General features: G+C 38.5%; 1 protein-coding gene across 1 annotated transcript in view; it reads right to left on the bottom strand.

Annotated features, from left to right (window-relative positions):
• Positions 1–14824, bottom strand: part of TESK2 (testis associated actin remodelling kinase 2) — an 85710-nt gene that overhangs the window by 35179 nt on the left and 35707 nt on the right. The window contains exon 4 of the mRNA XM_049807631.1: positions 12208–12256. Coding sequence (XP_049663588.1) covers positions 12208–12256 — 49 coding nt within the window. The remainder of the gene's footprint in view (positions 1–12207; positions 12257–14824) is intronic.

The following is a 14824-nucleotide window of genomic DNA, read 5'->3' as shown; positions in this document are numbered from 1 at the left end:
TACATTTGAGGGTGCTCAAACGCTTTATTAGCAATTATAGAATGCACCAAGATCCCCTATTAATAGTGGTGTACAAAAGCAAACATTAAAGGAATTTTCTCCTACAACTCAGTTTCTGAATGGTTTGGATGGCTGATAAGTAAAGTGAAATGAGGAAGTGAAACGACAGAACACTTGTTAATTCCAGAGTATGTTTCCTGGGGTCCAGGGTGAAGAGGAGTGGGGGAGGAAGAGAAAGCACTACAAACTGAATTTACTGGAAAATATATAAGAACAAAATCCCAGACAAAAAGTTAAAGCGCCAGCATCACAGTAGCTGTTTGGACTGCATCTCTTCATACATACAAGAAACAGGAAAATCTAGTCCTCAAGGCAGTATTCAGTTCTCCTCCCCTCTCTCCCCCTCAAACCATAATAGTTGAGAAGCTTGCATCTTCTCAATCTTATTAACCTAGACATATTTCCAGGATATCAGAAAGCAACAATAAAAGAATTGCAGGGGTTGCAGTTCAAGAACGTTTTTCTTTTTTGCTTGAGACAACAGCAAATGGTCCACTAGGCTTACACTGAGTGTCAAAACACTGATACTAAAAATCCCTCCCCCCAGAAAAACCCACACATCACACACACCCCCCCCACCCACGTGTGCCACACACATGCAGGAAAGGAAGAGAAGGAATGAGACAATAATGGAGCTTGCTGCTTGCAGTTCAACATTTATCTGCCTCTTATCTTTCTTTCTCCTATCCTTGAGACATTCTAAGAAGTAGGAAGAGGTTACCACCAGCAAAATATTTAGCAAGCCTTCCTTAGAACACAACATATATAGATACAACTATCTCAATTAAAATACTAAATAAAAAATATTCCTTCTGCACTATTACAGGTTCTGAAGTGATGAAACAGTCAATCATCCTTCTATGAGAGGGGGAAAAAAAGAATTAAGTCCAACATATAGTCTGTGTAGCCAAGATTTAAAAAAAAAAAAAAAAAAGGGGGGGGGGGGGCACACTTAACCGTGAGCTCTTAAGCTCATACACAGACATTTAAGAAAGAGACTAGAATTCAAAAGCTTGCACATGCAGTAGTTCTCACTGAAATAACTGGTTGCTCATCAGTTCTGATCTAGCACCTGCATGCATAAACACAGACTATGAGCCTGAAGTCAGACTCATATTTTCAAAGTCTTGGCTTCTGTCTTTACATGAGGATTTCTTTAGTGTCTCTGATTACAGTACTTTTTACAGCTGAACTTACTTTGTGAGAACCCATCCTTCTCTCCTAACCACCTATTGCAAATGTATCTAGCAGTTTCCCTGTGCCTTCAGCACAATGCGGTGCTTCAACAACTTTCATTGCTTGTCTGCTTTTCGTAAAAGGAGAGACTTTCTCTGTGGAGTTTTCCCCATGTGTTTAATTTACCTGGCCTCCACCAATCCACAGTAGATTTTTCCTTTAACTGATCTGCCAGCACTTCCCTCCTGAGAGAGGGCCTGTAAGGCCAGCTTGCATCCTCCATAAGCCAACATTTTTGTCAGCTTTCTGTTTCCCACAACTAAGCTTTTTATTGCAGCTTTCTGAGAATTAATTCCACCTTTCTGTAAAGCAAGGACCCACTTGAACCTCTCTTACTTAATCTAATTCTGCACATGTACATGATACAAAATCACTCTCTTTAAAAAGATGCATTTGGGGGGAACTGGTCAAATCATATTAGGCATACAGCCACAGGAAAACACATACAAATTCAGTAATTAAAGGTTCCTCTTGTCCTCAGAACAAGTGTTGTGACCAGGTAGAGCAGCACTTAACTTCCTATCAAACTGAAGCTATGCCACAGGGGCCCCTGCATTCTGTGGGACTAACTTGGTATAACCAACCCAAAATCTAAGTTTTAAAAAAAATAATTAAAAAAATAAAAAAATCCTCTGTTTAGTGTTTTTCTGGAAACCCTAAGTCTTTAATCATCACTACAATCAGACAAGATAGTTAGCTTTCATTAATGAAAAAGTAAATAGCCATCAGATGTAGGAAAAAAAATGGAAAGATCACCTAACTTAAGTAAGATCCTTTACACGCTTTCCAAGAACCTGACTTTTGATATTTAAGCACTCAAAATTGCAAAGCTACAAATCAGACAGACCTTAGCTGAAACTCCTGTGGAGGCCTGTATCATTTTTTGCTGGAGGAAGAACTAAAGGGTCAAGCACACCACATATGCCACAACATCAGGCTGCAAGAGTATGAACTGGAGATGGAATTTCAGCCAGAACACTAAATTTCCTGCCTCCTGTCATTGAAAGCCAGGCCCCCTTGTGTGATTTTAAATGGACTTTTTTGGTATGTGCAGTGCATCAAGCTGTGTTTGGGACTGGAGTCTTTTTTCCTTTTAACTAATTCACAAAAATATTTGGTTCCTAAGCTAAACAGTATAAACAAAGTAAAGAATATGTACTTTGTCCTAACTTCTGTGAAATAACTTCACTTAGACACACTGCTTTTTTGTGTTACAAAATAATTCATGAAGCCTTAAAGTTATAGCATAAGGTTTAAACAGTGTGATGTTTTCCAAACACCAACACTACCCTCCCTTTTCTACGAGCTTTTTAAACTCTACTTACTTTGAACAGTCTAATTTACTTATTACATGTACCATGTTTAGATTTAATTTTGCACCCACTGTTGCATAGATGAGTCAGGTTTACTTCTTCTACCTTTAATCAGCCTAACTCAAATCTCACATACAAGGTACAGTGATGGGTACCAGAGTCTGCAACTCTTCAGCTGTTGGAATAACCAGTCATCTAGGCTCAGTACAAGTGCCTACAGCATTACTTCAACAAAAATGAAACATGTTTAGCTGATAAAACAGCATGATGCTACTCACATTGTTCTAACCCTCACTCAGTCTTCCTGGAGTTGATAATCTAGACTGAATCATTACTGGAAATGGGATTTCTTCCCCCCCCCCCCCCCCCCCCCCCCGCCTTCATGCACCCTTTCAAAAAAAAATATAGTTAGGGCAGACAACCCTCCCCCAAACCAATGCAGTTGGTTAGTCTAGCACTCTCCAGTTAATACTGCATCAGCGTATGGGTGCTTCTAGAGCTACCCATGCTTCTTGACAAGGATCAATGGCACAGAAATGGATCTCTTCAATTCTGCAAGCCGGGAAGTGTCAGATATATTAAGCCTTTCATACATGGATCTCTCAAGTTGAAGAGAGACATGCTGTACTCCTCTAAAGAGAATGAATCCATTGCTAAAAAGGACACCACTCTGAAGATGAAACAGTATGATGCCTTGTACAGCACAGAGAAAGGATGAGGTAGAGGTGGTCATCAAGTATCAATCTACATTTGCTGAGAGTGCATTCAGCCACTTTTTATAAATTAAACTGAGAATCTAAGTGAACTGTTACAGCAAAACTGAAACTGACAGTCCATATGCTGTGAAGAGTGCAAAACTAAGACCAAATATGGTTCAAGTGTTGATAAGTACTTTTAAAATTCTATTATAAACAATCAAGACATGAAGGGAAGTGTCTGCACTGAACCAAGTTTATAAAAAAAAATTATAACTGTATTTCAAAATGATCAAAGACGTACTAGGAATCATCTTGCAAGCTTCACAGGAAAAAGAAAAGGCACAAGGTCTACATGTGGTCCTGGACAAAGCTATTAAAATAACTTGTTTCAGATACATACACACATACGAGTACCTAATATTCAAATTTATACATATCTTTTTTTTTTAATGTCACAATAATTTAAGCAAAAGCTAAAAATGATACTTTGATACAAGAAATCTGAAGCACATCCCAAGGCTTATCACTTTAAAGATTCAGGATCTTTAAAATTTCAAAAAGATACTGCTAGAGACTTGGTTTACCATGTTATAAACACATTCATCTTGGAATATAAACAGAAGCTTCCTAACTTTTTGGCTTTAAGAAGAGTCCCTATTACTTACGTCTGTTTCCTGATAGCTGCTGTATGCGACAACAAAGGTGATAACTTTCAGTTCTTCCTAATTTAGCCCTGGTGTTCATGTGCAATGAAGTCAAAAGCGCAGGCAATAGATTTGTCTTTCTGTACACGTTCAGTTGGTTGTTATTTTAACCCAAAAAGATTGAGCTGATATTCACAAGTTCCAGTAAGCAGGCACACAGTAACAGAGATTTTTGCATCTTGTAGGTTCACCTTAATTCTGTTCCCCAAAGTAAAAAGTAAAAGACTTCACAGTTCTTTGTATTTTTAAAAAGGATGATAGAATTAACTAGATATTTCAAACCACCTATTAGCTTGCAACAATTTTTCTGTGGTGAGATAAGAAGTGCTTTTTCTCAAGAACAGAAGCATAAAACACTATGCAGATAGTGAACAGTCCTAACAGGCATCTTAAGTGATGCATTCATTCTATTTTAGTGCTGGAAAAAACCAGTTGCAATGAAATGAAGTGATTTCTCACCTTTTACATTACAGACTAGCCTAGTCTTCCTAACACCAGAGTTATTTCCTACTCTGTTTTAAATCCTACTTCTCCTGCCATGACCCTTACTCTTCTCCTCAGGTCCTGCAGTGAACTTCTCACACAGTCCTCAGTCATTAAGGGGGAGTAAAACTACTGCTGCATCAGACAAGGTTACCATTCCTCTTCTCTAGAGGTCAAATCCCTGGGGTCCAGATGAATGGTTTTCTCTTGACCCTGAAGCAAATATATGCAAGGCCTGGCTCTTAATGACTCCTGTAAGGGAAAAGCTAATGAACCCAAACAACCAAATTAACAGAGGAAATAACACAGATGTGTGCTAGCTGGACTTCCGGTCCTGCAACAAAAGCAGCAAAAGGGGCAAGCAAATAATAGCAATAGGTACTCTAGTTTAATACCACATAACCATTCTTGTCATCAAAGCATACCTTCCTGGAATTAAATACATTCAGTTCTAACACCAAGTCCATACCAGGAAGGGTACAAAGTAACGACAGTTTAACAGAGGATCTGATGCCTCTGATATGCTTTCGGTAACGCTAAACTTACATTTCTGGTACTTGGGTTTTACACTTGCAAAGGCCCAGATTGCCTCTACATGTTACACTTTTCAGCACTGGCACCAGTACAGCACCACTGAGAGAACTCCTTCCTATTCCCAGGGAAGTATGTAAAATGAAGCTGTAGCTCTAACGAATGCTACAAAAAATATCTCAACTAAGGACAAAAAGAATAAAGACCGCAAGTAGAGATTTATTACAGTATTAATCCACAGGTCATGCTATTCATTGGCTGAGAGATCATAAGGATCAATTTAATCTGCAGAATTTTATACATACTTAGAGTTCTTACAAAGTTTAAACTGCAGTCCTTCTGCAGCACCCTAAAGCCAGGAGACATTTAAAAATGCCAGCTGTTGGCTGCTGAAAATCATCTGAAAGATATCCTTTGTCATCATAGCATGCTAATTTTTTTTTAAGTTACCTCAAAGTAAATACCATCTTTATGCTATTCTGTATCAAGACTCATTCCCCTAAAACAAAGATATTTAGAATTAACAGGTATATTCTCACAGCCGTCAACAAAAACATCCAAGAGAAAGTTTGCACTGTTGCTCACTTCATTCCTCCAGAAAGGCACAGCAGTTGCCAGTTCCACAAAACCATAATGTAAATAACTTGACATACTGCCTGAGACCTCTAATACACTCAAGGAAGATGCTTTATGTATGCAAATGAGACCAAATTGGACAAGAATTAGGGACCAAATCTGAGGAGAGAAAAAGGACCGAAACATCTCTAGAGTCTCCCTACCCCTCTGCTTTTTCGGTCCTCCTCTTGAGTTTTCGTTTTTCAATACTACAGTCAGAAAAACTATATAAAGTGTCTAAGGAAGATTTCAATAAGCAAGGGTAGCTAATGAAAAGTACAAGATATTAAGGAATGCAAACTGATCTGGAAGCCTCTAATCAGTATGGCTTGACTGTACACATTAGGTAATACCTAAACCTTTTATCTTGCATGAAGTAAAGGGCTTCCCTAATAATTCTCTAAATTGTTTTTTTGCTAGAAATGGTATGGCAGTATCCAGCAGATGAGTAACATTTGCTAACAGGATGAAGTCGAGAGTGCCTTCATTTCTTTTAATTTTCTACCGGGTGCCACCTTTAACACAACTTTTATCTTCTCTTCAGTTGTCTCCAAGCTCAGGCTAATCAACTTAACACTGCAGCTATTCTCTTTTTTTGAGGGACAACCACCAGAGCCATCTTAGCCAGGAACTTAACCTGAGCTGGTAAACAGGTAATACCTAAACTGGGAACAATTCCTTTGCTGTATGGAATATTTGCAGAATGACTGATAATAGGAACTACAGTTCTAAAGACACTTAGTTCTCTAGGGTTGACAGGCTAGCTTACTGTGATCACCAAAGCCAAGTTAAATATTTGCAGAGCTACACAACTAAAACTAAAGTTATTCAAACAATATGAATCACACTGGTAGAATAACCATAGGGATTAGCAAGTGTTACAGGAGATGGGGGGAGGAAAGAATAGAGAAGGAATGGTGTTCCAGGGCTTTTTAAAACTCTCAAGAGTGTGCAGTTGCCATCTGGAAGGCAATGTATGCCTACAATTTTTGCTGTAGCATAACGGTTTAGAAGAGGAGACCTAAGTGATGTCTGTCTGGTTTTCTCCATTCCAGGGTCAAAGGCTCTCCATAGAAAGGTGCCTAAGAACTGAGGGTAGGAAAAATGAAAGAAGGAAAATTAAATATTTTTAATGATACATTCTGCTTATGAAAGCTGTGTATCAGAAGGACTTTCTGCTTGAAGAACTTATTTTCCTTTCCTTGTAAAAGGATAATTCAGCACAATTGTACAACTCTTAGGATTTCAAGCTTTTAATATTTTTTCTTCCCAACCAGTGCCATCTCCAAAAGTAAAAAAAAAAAAAAACTAAAAAATGGAAGGTCTCCAAACACTGAAACTCTACTAATTGCATTTATCGTTTACTTAAATTATTTCTGTTGGGAGGAAAAGCAGAGAAGGAAAGTTTTCAGTTATCACAGAGGAACTTAAAAAAACCCTCTCACTTCAAAAGCCACAGGCTCTTCCATTAAGATGAGCTTTAGGAGTACAAAAGGGATACACTGTGCAAGGAAGGAAAAAAAACCCCAAAACTCTTTTCCAAACTGCTACATAACAGCATTCTTGTCTCAAAACAATGAATTGCGTTTGATGGTAAAAACAGCAGTGTCGAATTCAGTAAGCTATTACGGTGCAACATGTCAAAATTGTCCAAGACAAAAATTAACATGTCTGGAAGGATTTCCATAGTAAATTTTTTTCCTGGGGATTATGACACAACCATAAAAAAATTAATTGAACTGAAAATGTGCACGAGTTCAAAGAATTCTGTGGATTCTCTTAAAAAAAAAAAAGTTAAAGCAGCAGTCAAGATTCTTCTTACAGCACTTCTTGCCACATTTAACTCTGTTGTCTATATTATACACTGCCAGCATGCATTATTGCAGACACCACCACTCTGAGCACCCAGGAAACATTTTAGACTTCAAGGCACTTCCATGCACCCCTGCACACAGCACCTGTGAGGTGCAGTGTATGAGGCAGCTGATAAGGAGAACTCACCAAATGGGATGCACAGGAGGAGCCAAGTGCACAGAAAGACTGGCTCGCCACTTAGAGTTATCTCACCATTGTTCCAATGCTATGTTATCCAGCACCTTAAAACCAAAGCTGCCCAAATATACTCTCAGACCCATGAAATATCCAATACCACACCAGATACCTGGGATGGAATCAGAAGGACTAACTAGGTAGTACACCAGCAAGAAGAAAGACTGAAAGACTGCAGGAGAGGCATGTCAGGCAGACAGCAGATCCAGCTGCTGGCTGACACAATACTGTCCACCCCTCCATCACAGATCATGTGTTCCTATCACACTGCCACAGCCCTGCTCCCTGCCTGAGAAAGCTCTAATGAATGTCAGATCCTGCACTGAGCAAGTAAAGCTACAGCTTCACATTGTGGCAGCAGAGCATTTCTGCACTTTTTTACTATCATCCAGTATGAATTAATAGCCATAAAACTTCTGTTGTAACAATCAGCTATTGTTTGTGAAGCACTGCAATTTCAAGATACCCCTATCAACACATAATAACTCTCCCTTCCTCATCTTCTATGCACACCGCTGTCAGGGCTTTCATTTCCTTCAAGAAGGAAGTATCAAGCTCTATGACTCATTCTGTGCATATATGTACATCTAATCGTACCAAGATTTTAGCCTGACCTCTCAGAAATTCAGATAAACCTGCTTAACAGAGTTCAACAAATAATTTAAGATCCGCAAAAAGGTATTAAGTGGCTTTTATATGCTAGACTGTATGCTATGTTATCTGCTTCAGTGTAATAGTACAGGCCTATAGAACCTGCAATGCACAAATTTGTTTGTCTCTCATCAAAAATGGGTGCTTCCTCACGCATCCATTCCATGGTAAATGTGTATGTTTTAAGATTGTACGTTATTGCTATTAAACCATGGCTGCTCCACACTAACTGGCTCACAGCTTCATATCCCCTGCAGTGTATGCTGCCTGCTAACCTCCTGACAGTGGCTCAGATCTGGTCTCCGAAAGCTCAGCAGCATCTCATGCTAACTGACACCAGAGCCTGTACTACTATACAAGTTTCTCCAAGTCTGAGGATGGTGTGTGCCAGGAAATTAAGAAATGGAAGCAAATAGAGTTGTCAGATTAGGAAGGCGGCCGGAAAACAGAGGCTTGAAGGAGAGGCTGAAATTAGATTGGAGAGGCGTGCAAGTACAGTAGGAAGCCCTGCAGATTCTTGTAGCTACAGAAACAAATCACTAGCTACAGATTAGAGCTGAATACTGAGAAAGGAATACCCAGTTGCTGGTTTTACAGAAAACGAGCACAGTGAATATGTGCTCATCAGCTCAAAGCTAGTGAGGCAGTCTAATGCCTGCCAACTCATCTGAGTGGTATATCTATTAAAGCATCTACTTCACTTTCCTTAAATGTTTCTTAACTATGTGCTTGCAAGGATAGAGGTCCCTGCCAGCCTAAACCATTCTGTGACTCTAAGGATAGATACTGAACTACTTCAGAAGAGGCATATGCCATAGCTTCTGGCTTTAGTAGAACTTCAAAAACAATATTGGATTTTCAAAACTGATAAGACTGTGGATTCAGACCAAGGCCAAAGTCCTAGTGCAGTCTATAATTAAACAATTCCATTCTTATTTTGAAGAAAACAAACCAAAACAAACAGAAACTGCTTCTTGCCCAACAGTTTTAAAAACAAAAGCCACTTGAGAGGACAATTAAAACAATGTAAAATGTTGCCAAAAGGGAAAAACCCAAGGCCTATATATGATCAACACCTTCCTCAAGCAAAAAAACCTGCTCTGCACGATCCACTGTGTTTAGCCTCCTGTGTGTTTAAACACGCAAGAAAAGAAATCTGTAACACTTCAGACTCTGCCTTCCAATAATAAAGTGCTGTATATTACTAATGTAGCCCCTTAACAGGCTTATAAAATCCTCAAGACTCTTCTAACACCATTTGTGGTTGTTGCCCTGACAGTTAATAGCACAGGAGGCTATTACGCACAAGTCATCTAAATCCATTCACTGAACATTTGCCGCAAGTTCTCAACTTCTGTTATGGAAGCATATACATACAAATAAACACGATTCCCCATCACACCCTCAGACATAAGCTTTAAGTGATGCTGTATCCCTTTTACTTAGGCATATCATCAACTGTACTCTCAAAACACAAGAATGGATAATTAAGCTCCTTACAGAACAGGTCCAGCATAGGCTAGTACGAGAGAGGATTCTCCTTGCAGTGACTCAGACACCTACTGAGCAATGGCCCTCTGAATCAACAGTTTCATCTCCAAAGAAGTAAAACCCTGGCAGAAGTTCTCCAAGTGCTAGTAGCGTCAGGCTAGCATCAATTATGTTGAGCCCTGGAAGCTAGGAGACCACCTTTTTGGACCACAAGCTGAAAAATGCCATGAGACACTGGCTTATTTGTTTATCCTCCTGGGCTATATTTGAACTGGTGACTCACCACGTCCATCTTACTGATAATTCCTTCAGCCAGACATTTTAGCCCCCTTCTCTAACCTCCAGAAGTCTTCAGAACTCAACTATTACTCTACACACACTTCAAGATGAAAAATGCCACTACTGTTGCCAGAAAACACAACTAATTCCACCACTTGGAACATACACAGCTCTTAACTTTCAAAAGCTCTGTAAAACCAAAGAACAACTACTGTATTGGACAAAATTCTGTGTGGATTCCCTACAACAGCAATTTATGATGGCCTCTAGTCCTGTTTTTTCCTATTAAAGGCATTAAATGTCCACCTTGGTCCACATCAGAAAAGCAGTAATCACTACATGTACTTTTATAATATGTCACTAAAGTTATTCTGTTTCTCAGAATTTTGCAGCAACCTTCTTCAGTCTAAAACTTTTCCTCTTTGGTCTCAAGATGTTTCAGGAATCTCTTCTGTTGTTCTGAATTATAACTATAAAAAGTTATTCTTTGAAGTCTTTCTTAGATTTATTTGCTTGCCAAGAACTCAAAAATAGCTGTACAAAGCCAGCAGCTACAAAGTTAGCTCTCCATGAGGAAGCATCTGTGCTGGTTTCATTTTCTTGGCTTTCTGGGTGGGGAGGGACATTTAAATGGCAAGCAACTGGGATGAAGGGGAGGAAAAAACAAACAAACAAAAAAAACCCAAAACTAAAAAAGCACACTGAGGATGATCTGCCAAGATTTCGTTCTGCCAGAACGAAGCGTTAGGAAGCTCTATCTCTTCTAGGACATGTTTAGTGAGTGGAAGGGCCTGAAACCTCTCTGTTTTAACTGATCAGAGGTCCAAAAGAAATTGGCAATAAAGTTAGCAAAGCCTGCCTGAAGGACTTGATTAGCCATCTAATGCCAAATCTTAGAAATGTTTCCTTTACTGAGCACAGTGGGGGGAAAAAAAAAGGAAAAGATCAAATAAACTGTCCCTCTCATATCAAAGGACCCCTCACATGCGCTGTATCTTGAACATGTCTTTACCTTTGCTCTAACACTAGAAATACGGCCACTGTTAACTAGTGTGCATCACTCTTATAGTCGCTAGAACTAGAATTGCAGAATTGTCACCCCAGAAGGTAAAGAAATTCCCTGCCCACATATGTGCATCTTTGCCTCAGAGTTGCATATGGAAGTTACAGAAAGTGATGGTCACACGTATCCTGTCAGTTGGCATACAGCTATCTGATCTTCTCATTTTACAGTAGTCCTTGGCAAGCATACCAGGAATCTGTTTTAATTGCTAATTAATAACATATTTGTCTTTGGGGGTGGAAAAGGGTTAATCTTTTAATCAAGCAGTTCCTACAAAACAGAAGTAAATAAGAAACATTAACTTTACAAAACAGGCATTTCCCCTCAATCTGTACTCAAACTAAAACAGCAGTAAAAACATTTTATTGATTTTGACTCAAAACAGGCAACGCTATTCCTAACAAGAGAATACTACCATCTTGTTTTTCCTGAGCACTTCACAGGTGGATTAAACATACAACCTGGTAAAACTTCGTGGGAAGACTCATGTGAACAGAGACATCAGTTTCTCATTTGATACCTAGATCTTGGCCACAGTACATGGGCAATGGAATAATTCCTTTTTATGGGACCCAGATTAAGCTGTAATCTTGATGTTATTTCAAATAAGAAAGTGGCAGGGACTGAATACACTAATATCACCCAGGTGAAACATCCCTGATTCACCTGTGAAATGTACACACAACCAGAGTATAAATAAGACTGAAACACAAAGCAATGTCACTGAAACAAATAATATTTAGGGGCAGCTCAACAGTAATCCACATCTCTCATTTAGAATATTATCAGTCAAATTTTATGTTCCTACTGTGATTTTTTTTTTATCCTAATAAGCGCTTCTGATGAGAAAAGACATACAAGAGCTATGAGCCAAGTACAGTTCCAAGGCCTGATTCTACAGTCTTCCCACTGCATAGCAAGTAGCATGTCACTAGTCACCATAAAAGAAACTATCCCTCAAGGTGAACAGCAGTTGCAGAATCTGGCCTGAGAACTGTTTCATATTGCGTATGCACATCATGAAATAGTCTTACCTCAGTAAGTGCGTGCAGCTGTCCTTCATGTACACAGACACCCATAAACCTATAAGAAACAAGAAAAGAAAAGTGGTTTGGGCTTTTTTCCCCCCCTCTTTTTTTTTTTCTGTAAAGAAACTAATCTAATAAGAAGTACTGGATATGCTAAGAAAGAAGGAAAAAGTAAAAAAAAAAATTCAGACTCACAGATACTGCATACCTCAATGTTGATTATTTAAACATCTCAGCATGAAACAAAATCATGTGTGTATACTACAATGAATTTGAATTTGCAGTTCCAAGAGAGCACAGGAGACAGCTCAAACTCAGGATGGAAAGTTACTAATTTGACTACAAGCAAAGGCCAGCATATAATGTTTTACGTAAAAAGGAACAGTCTCAGAGTTCTGTTTTAAGGAAGTTTAAGCCAAGTAATCCACTGCTGGTCTGCATAAATAGAAAATTACTTCCCTTTGCATTTCGCTGCTTAAGCATAAAGTTGTTTCTTCCTGTCCCATTCCTAACCACTCAGGAATATGGGGGCACGTATGTGCAGCCTACTTCCCCTCCCCAACCCCCTATTTCCAACCCCTGGATTGAAGCAAGTTTTGATGGTATCCAGTATACACACATTCCACAAAAGTTACCAACAGTGCACAAGTTTGACTCCTGCTGTTAATAGTAATGACTGTCACCCTTGATTTTTCTTGAAAGCGGTAGGGAATGTGCCATACATTTAACATAGGAGGAACAACTGAAAGCTCATTTTTTACCACCATACAAGCTGAACTTAAAAGTGACAAAATGCAAATTAATATTAATGGTAAACATCTCCCATGAGAAAGTTCAGTGAAACTTAAATTGTATGGACTTCAGAGCCCTCCCTGCACAGTTAAAGTATTGGTTCTTTTTAGATTAACTCATTTTCAGTTTTATCATTTAGATTTTGGTCTGAACAAAACACCTTGTCATTTCCACAACGTTCAGAAATTTCCACTGTGCAAGCAAGGGGTAGAAATGCATGATTTCATTAAATGTGACAGAGGAATCTTGTGGAGAACAATTTGAAGGAAAAGGACCTTTTATATACTCCAACACTTCCGAATTTAAAAACAAAATGATGCAAGACACATGTAGTACTAGTTCAGCTAAGCTGCTTTGGAAGAAATGAATGATCCTCACTGTTCTCTTGTCTAACAGCTGACTGGTAAATTACAAGCAGCCAAAGAAAAAAAATATAGGTAAGGTCCTTTGCATAAGCTGAGCTGTGGAAATCTGTTTTTATAACCAAAGAAGCAGGACTTGTACTTGAATGTCTATTGCCTGCTCGCACCTCAAATAATAATCCCTGAATTAAATATGCAAATTTTAATTTGAGAGACAGTGAAAATCCAATTTCTCTTGTTTAGGGCACAACCAGGTATTCAGGGGAAGGGGAAGAAGGGTTCTTTTAGATATACCATCTACTCAAAACATTGATGTTTCCAAGTTTCACTTCATACAGCAATTGTATATGAACAATTTTGTAAAACAAGTTGACAAATTAAGGTTCCTGAGAGCAAGAAATCCAGACTCCTCCAGAGCAGAAATCTGTTTCTTCCTTAATGCATTCTGAAAGTCTCCAGAGCTATCAGGCATGGTGTTAATAGCTTTATTCACAAGCAAAAATGGAAAAAAAATCCAAAACACGAGTTCCACTATTAGACAACTTTTGAAAGTATTATTTTCTCTTCTATGAAACATGCTAATGACACATGGTTAACCCAGTACTGCAGTATTTTCATTCAACAGGCCAAGTAATTAAAAATAATAATGTTTTCATCTATATATCCACTCTTCCTTTGTAAAGGTTTATTACATTGCTTTCAAATCAGGAATTAATTGTAATTGACTTAATTCTAAAATATGAATGCAATTAAGAATTTATCAAAATTTTGGCAAAAATTACATTTCTTGTCTCACCTTTACCAAGCAGGAAACACATCACTGTCACCCAAAGACTGGCAGAACTCAACTTTTTCTGCCAACCTGTTTTGGTCAAGGGAAGTCTCAATGGAAACATATTCATCACCTTTGTGAACCTATGCCTAAGGCAGAAAAGACACACTGGCTCAAGTTACTAAAAGAGTTCAAAAATTCTTAGACGTTTAGGGTTTCTACTGGGAAACAGACATACAGTTCTAACTTTAAATCAGAAATTAAAAACAAAGCTCAATATCATGATCTCATGGAAAAAAGCTGGACATTAAGATACATTTATAAACCACACATATTTAGAAGTTATTACCCCGGAAAAGAGAAACCAGATACACTGATAAAGACAGAGTTAATGAGTTTACAAGCAATGTACTGAAACAATTTAAACTTTGTGTCAAGAATCTCAGTTTTCAGACTCTGGAAAATAGATTGATAGAATGGATCTCTAGTGATCCAAATTCCTGGAAAACTTCTTCTTAGCTGCTGTATCAAGCCGTAATAAGCCTCTTGGTTAAGCCAAGTACTGCTACAAAACACTGTTGGAAAGCATTTTCACCAAAAGATAATCCATGCAGCTGCTACCAGGAAATAAAATTACCAAGTAAGACTTAACATAAGATTTCAATTTCTGAGAATGCCCCAGATGAGATTCCAAGTT

The sequence above is a fragment of the Accipiter gentilis genome, chromosome 8 (assembly GCF_929443795.1).
Source record: "Accipiter gentilis chromosome 8, bAccGen1.1, whole genome shotgun sequence".
NCBI classification, from domain to species: domain Eukaryota; kingdom Metazoa; phylum Chordata; class Aves; order Accipitriformes; family Accipitridae; genus Astur; species Astur gentilis.
The sequence above is the reverse complement of the archived record's forward strand: the minus strand, read 5'-3'. Positions and strand labels throughout refer to the sequence as shown.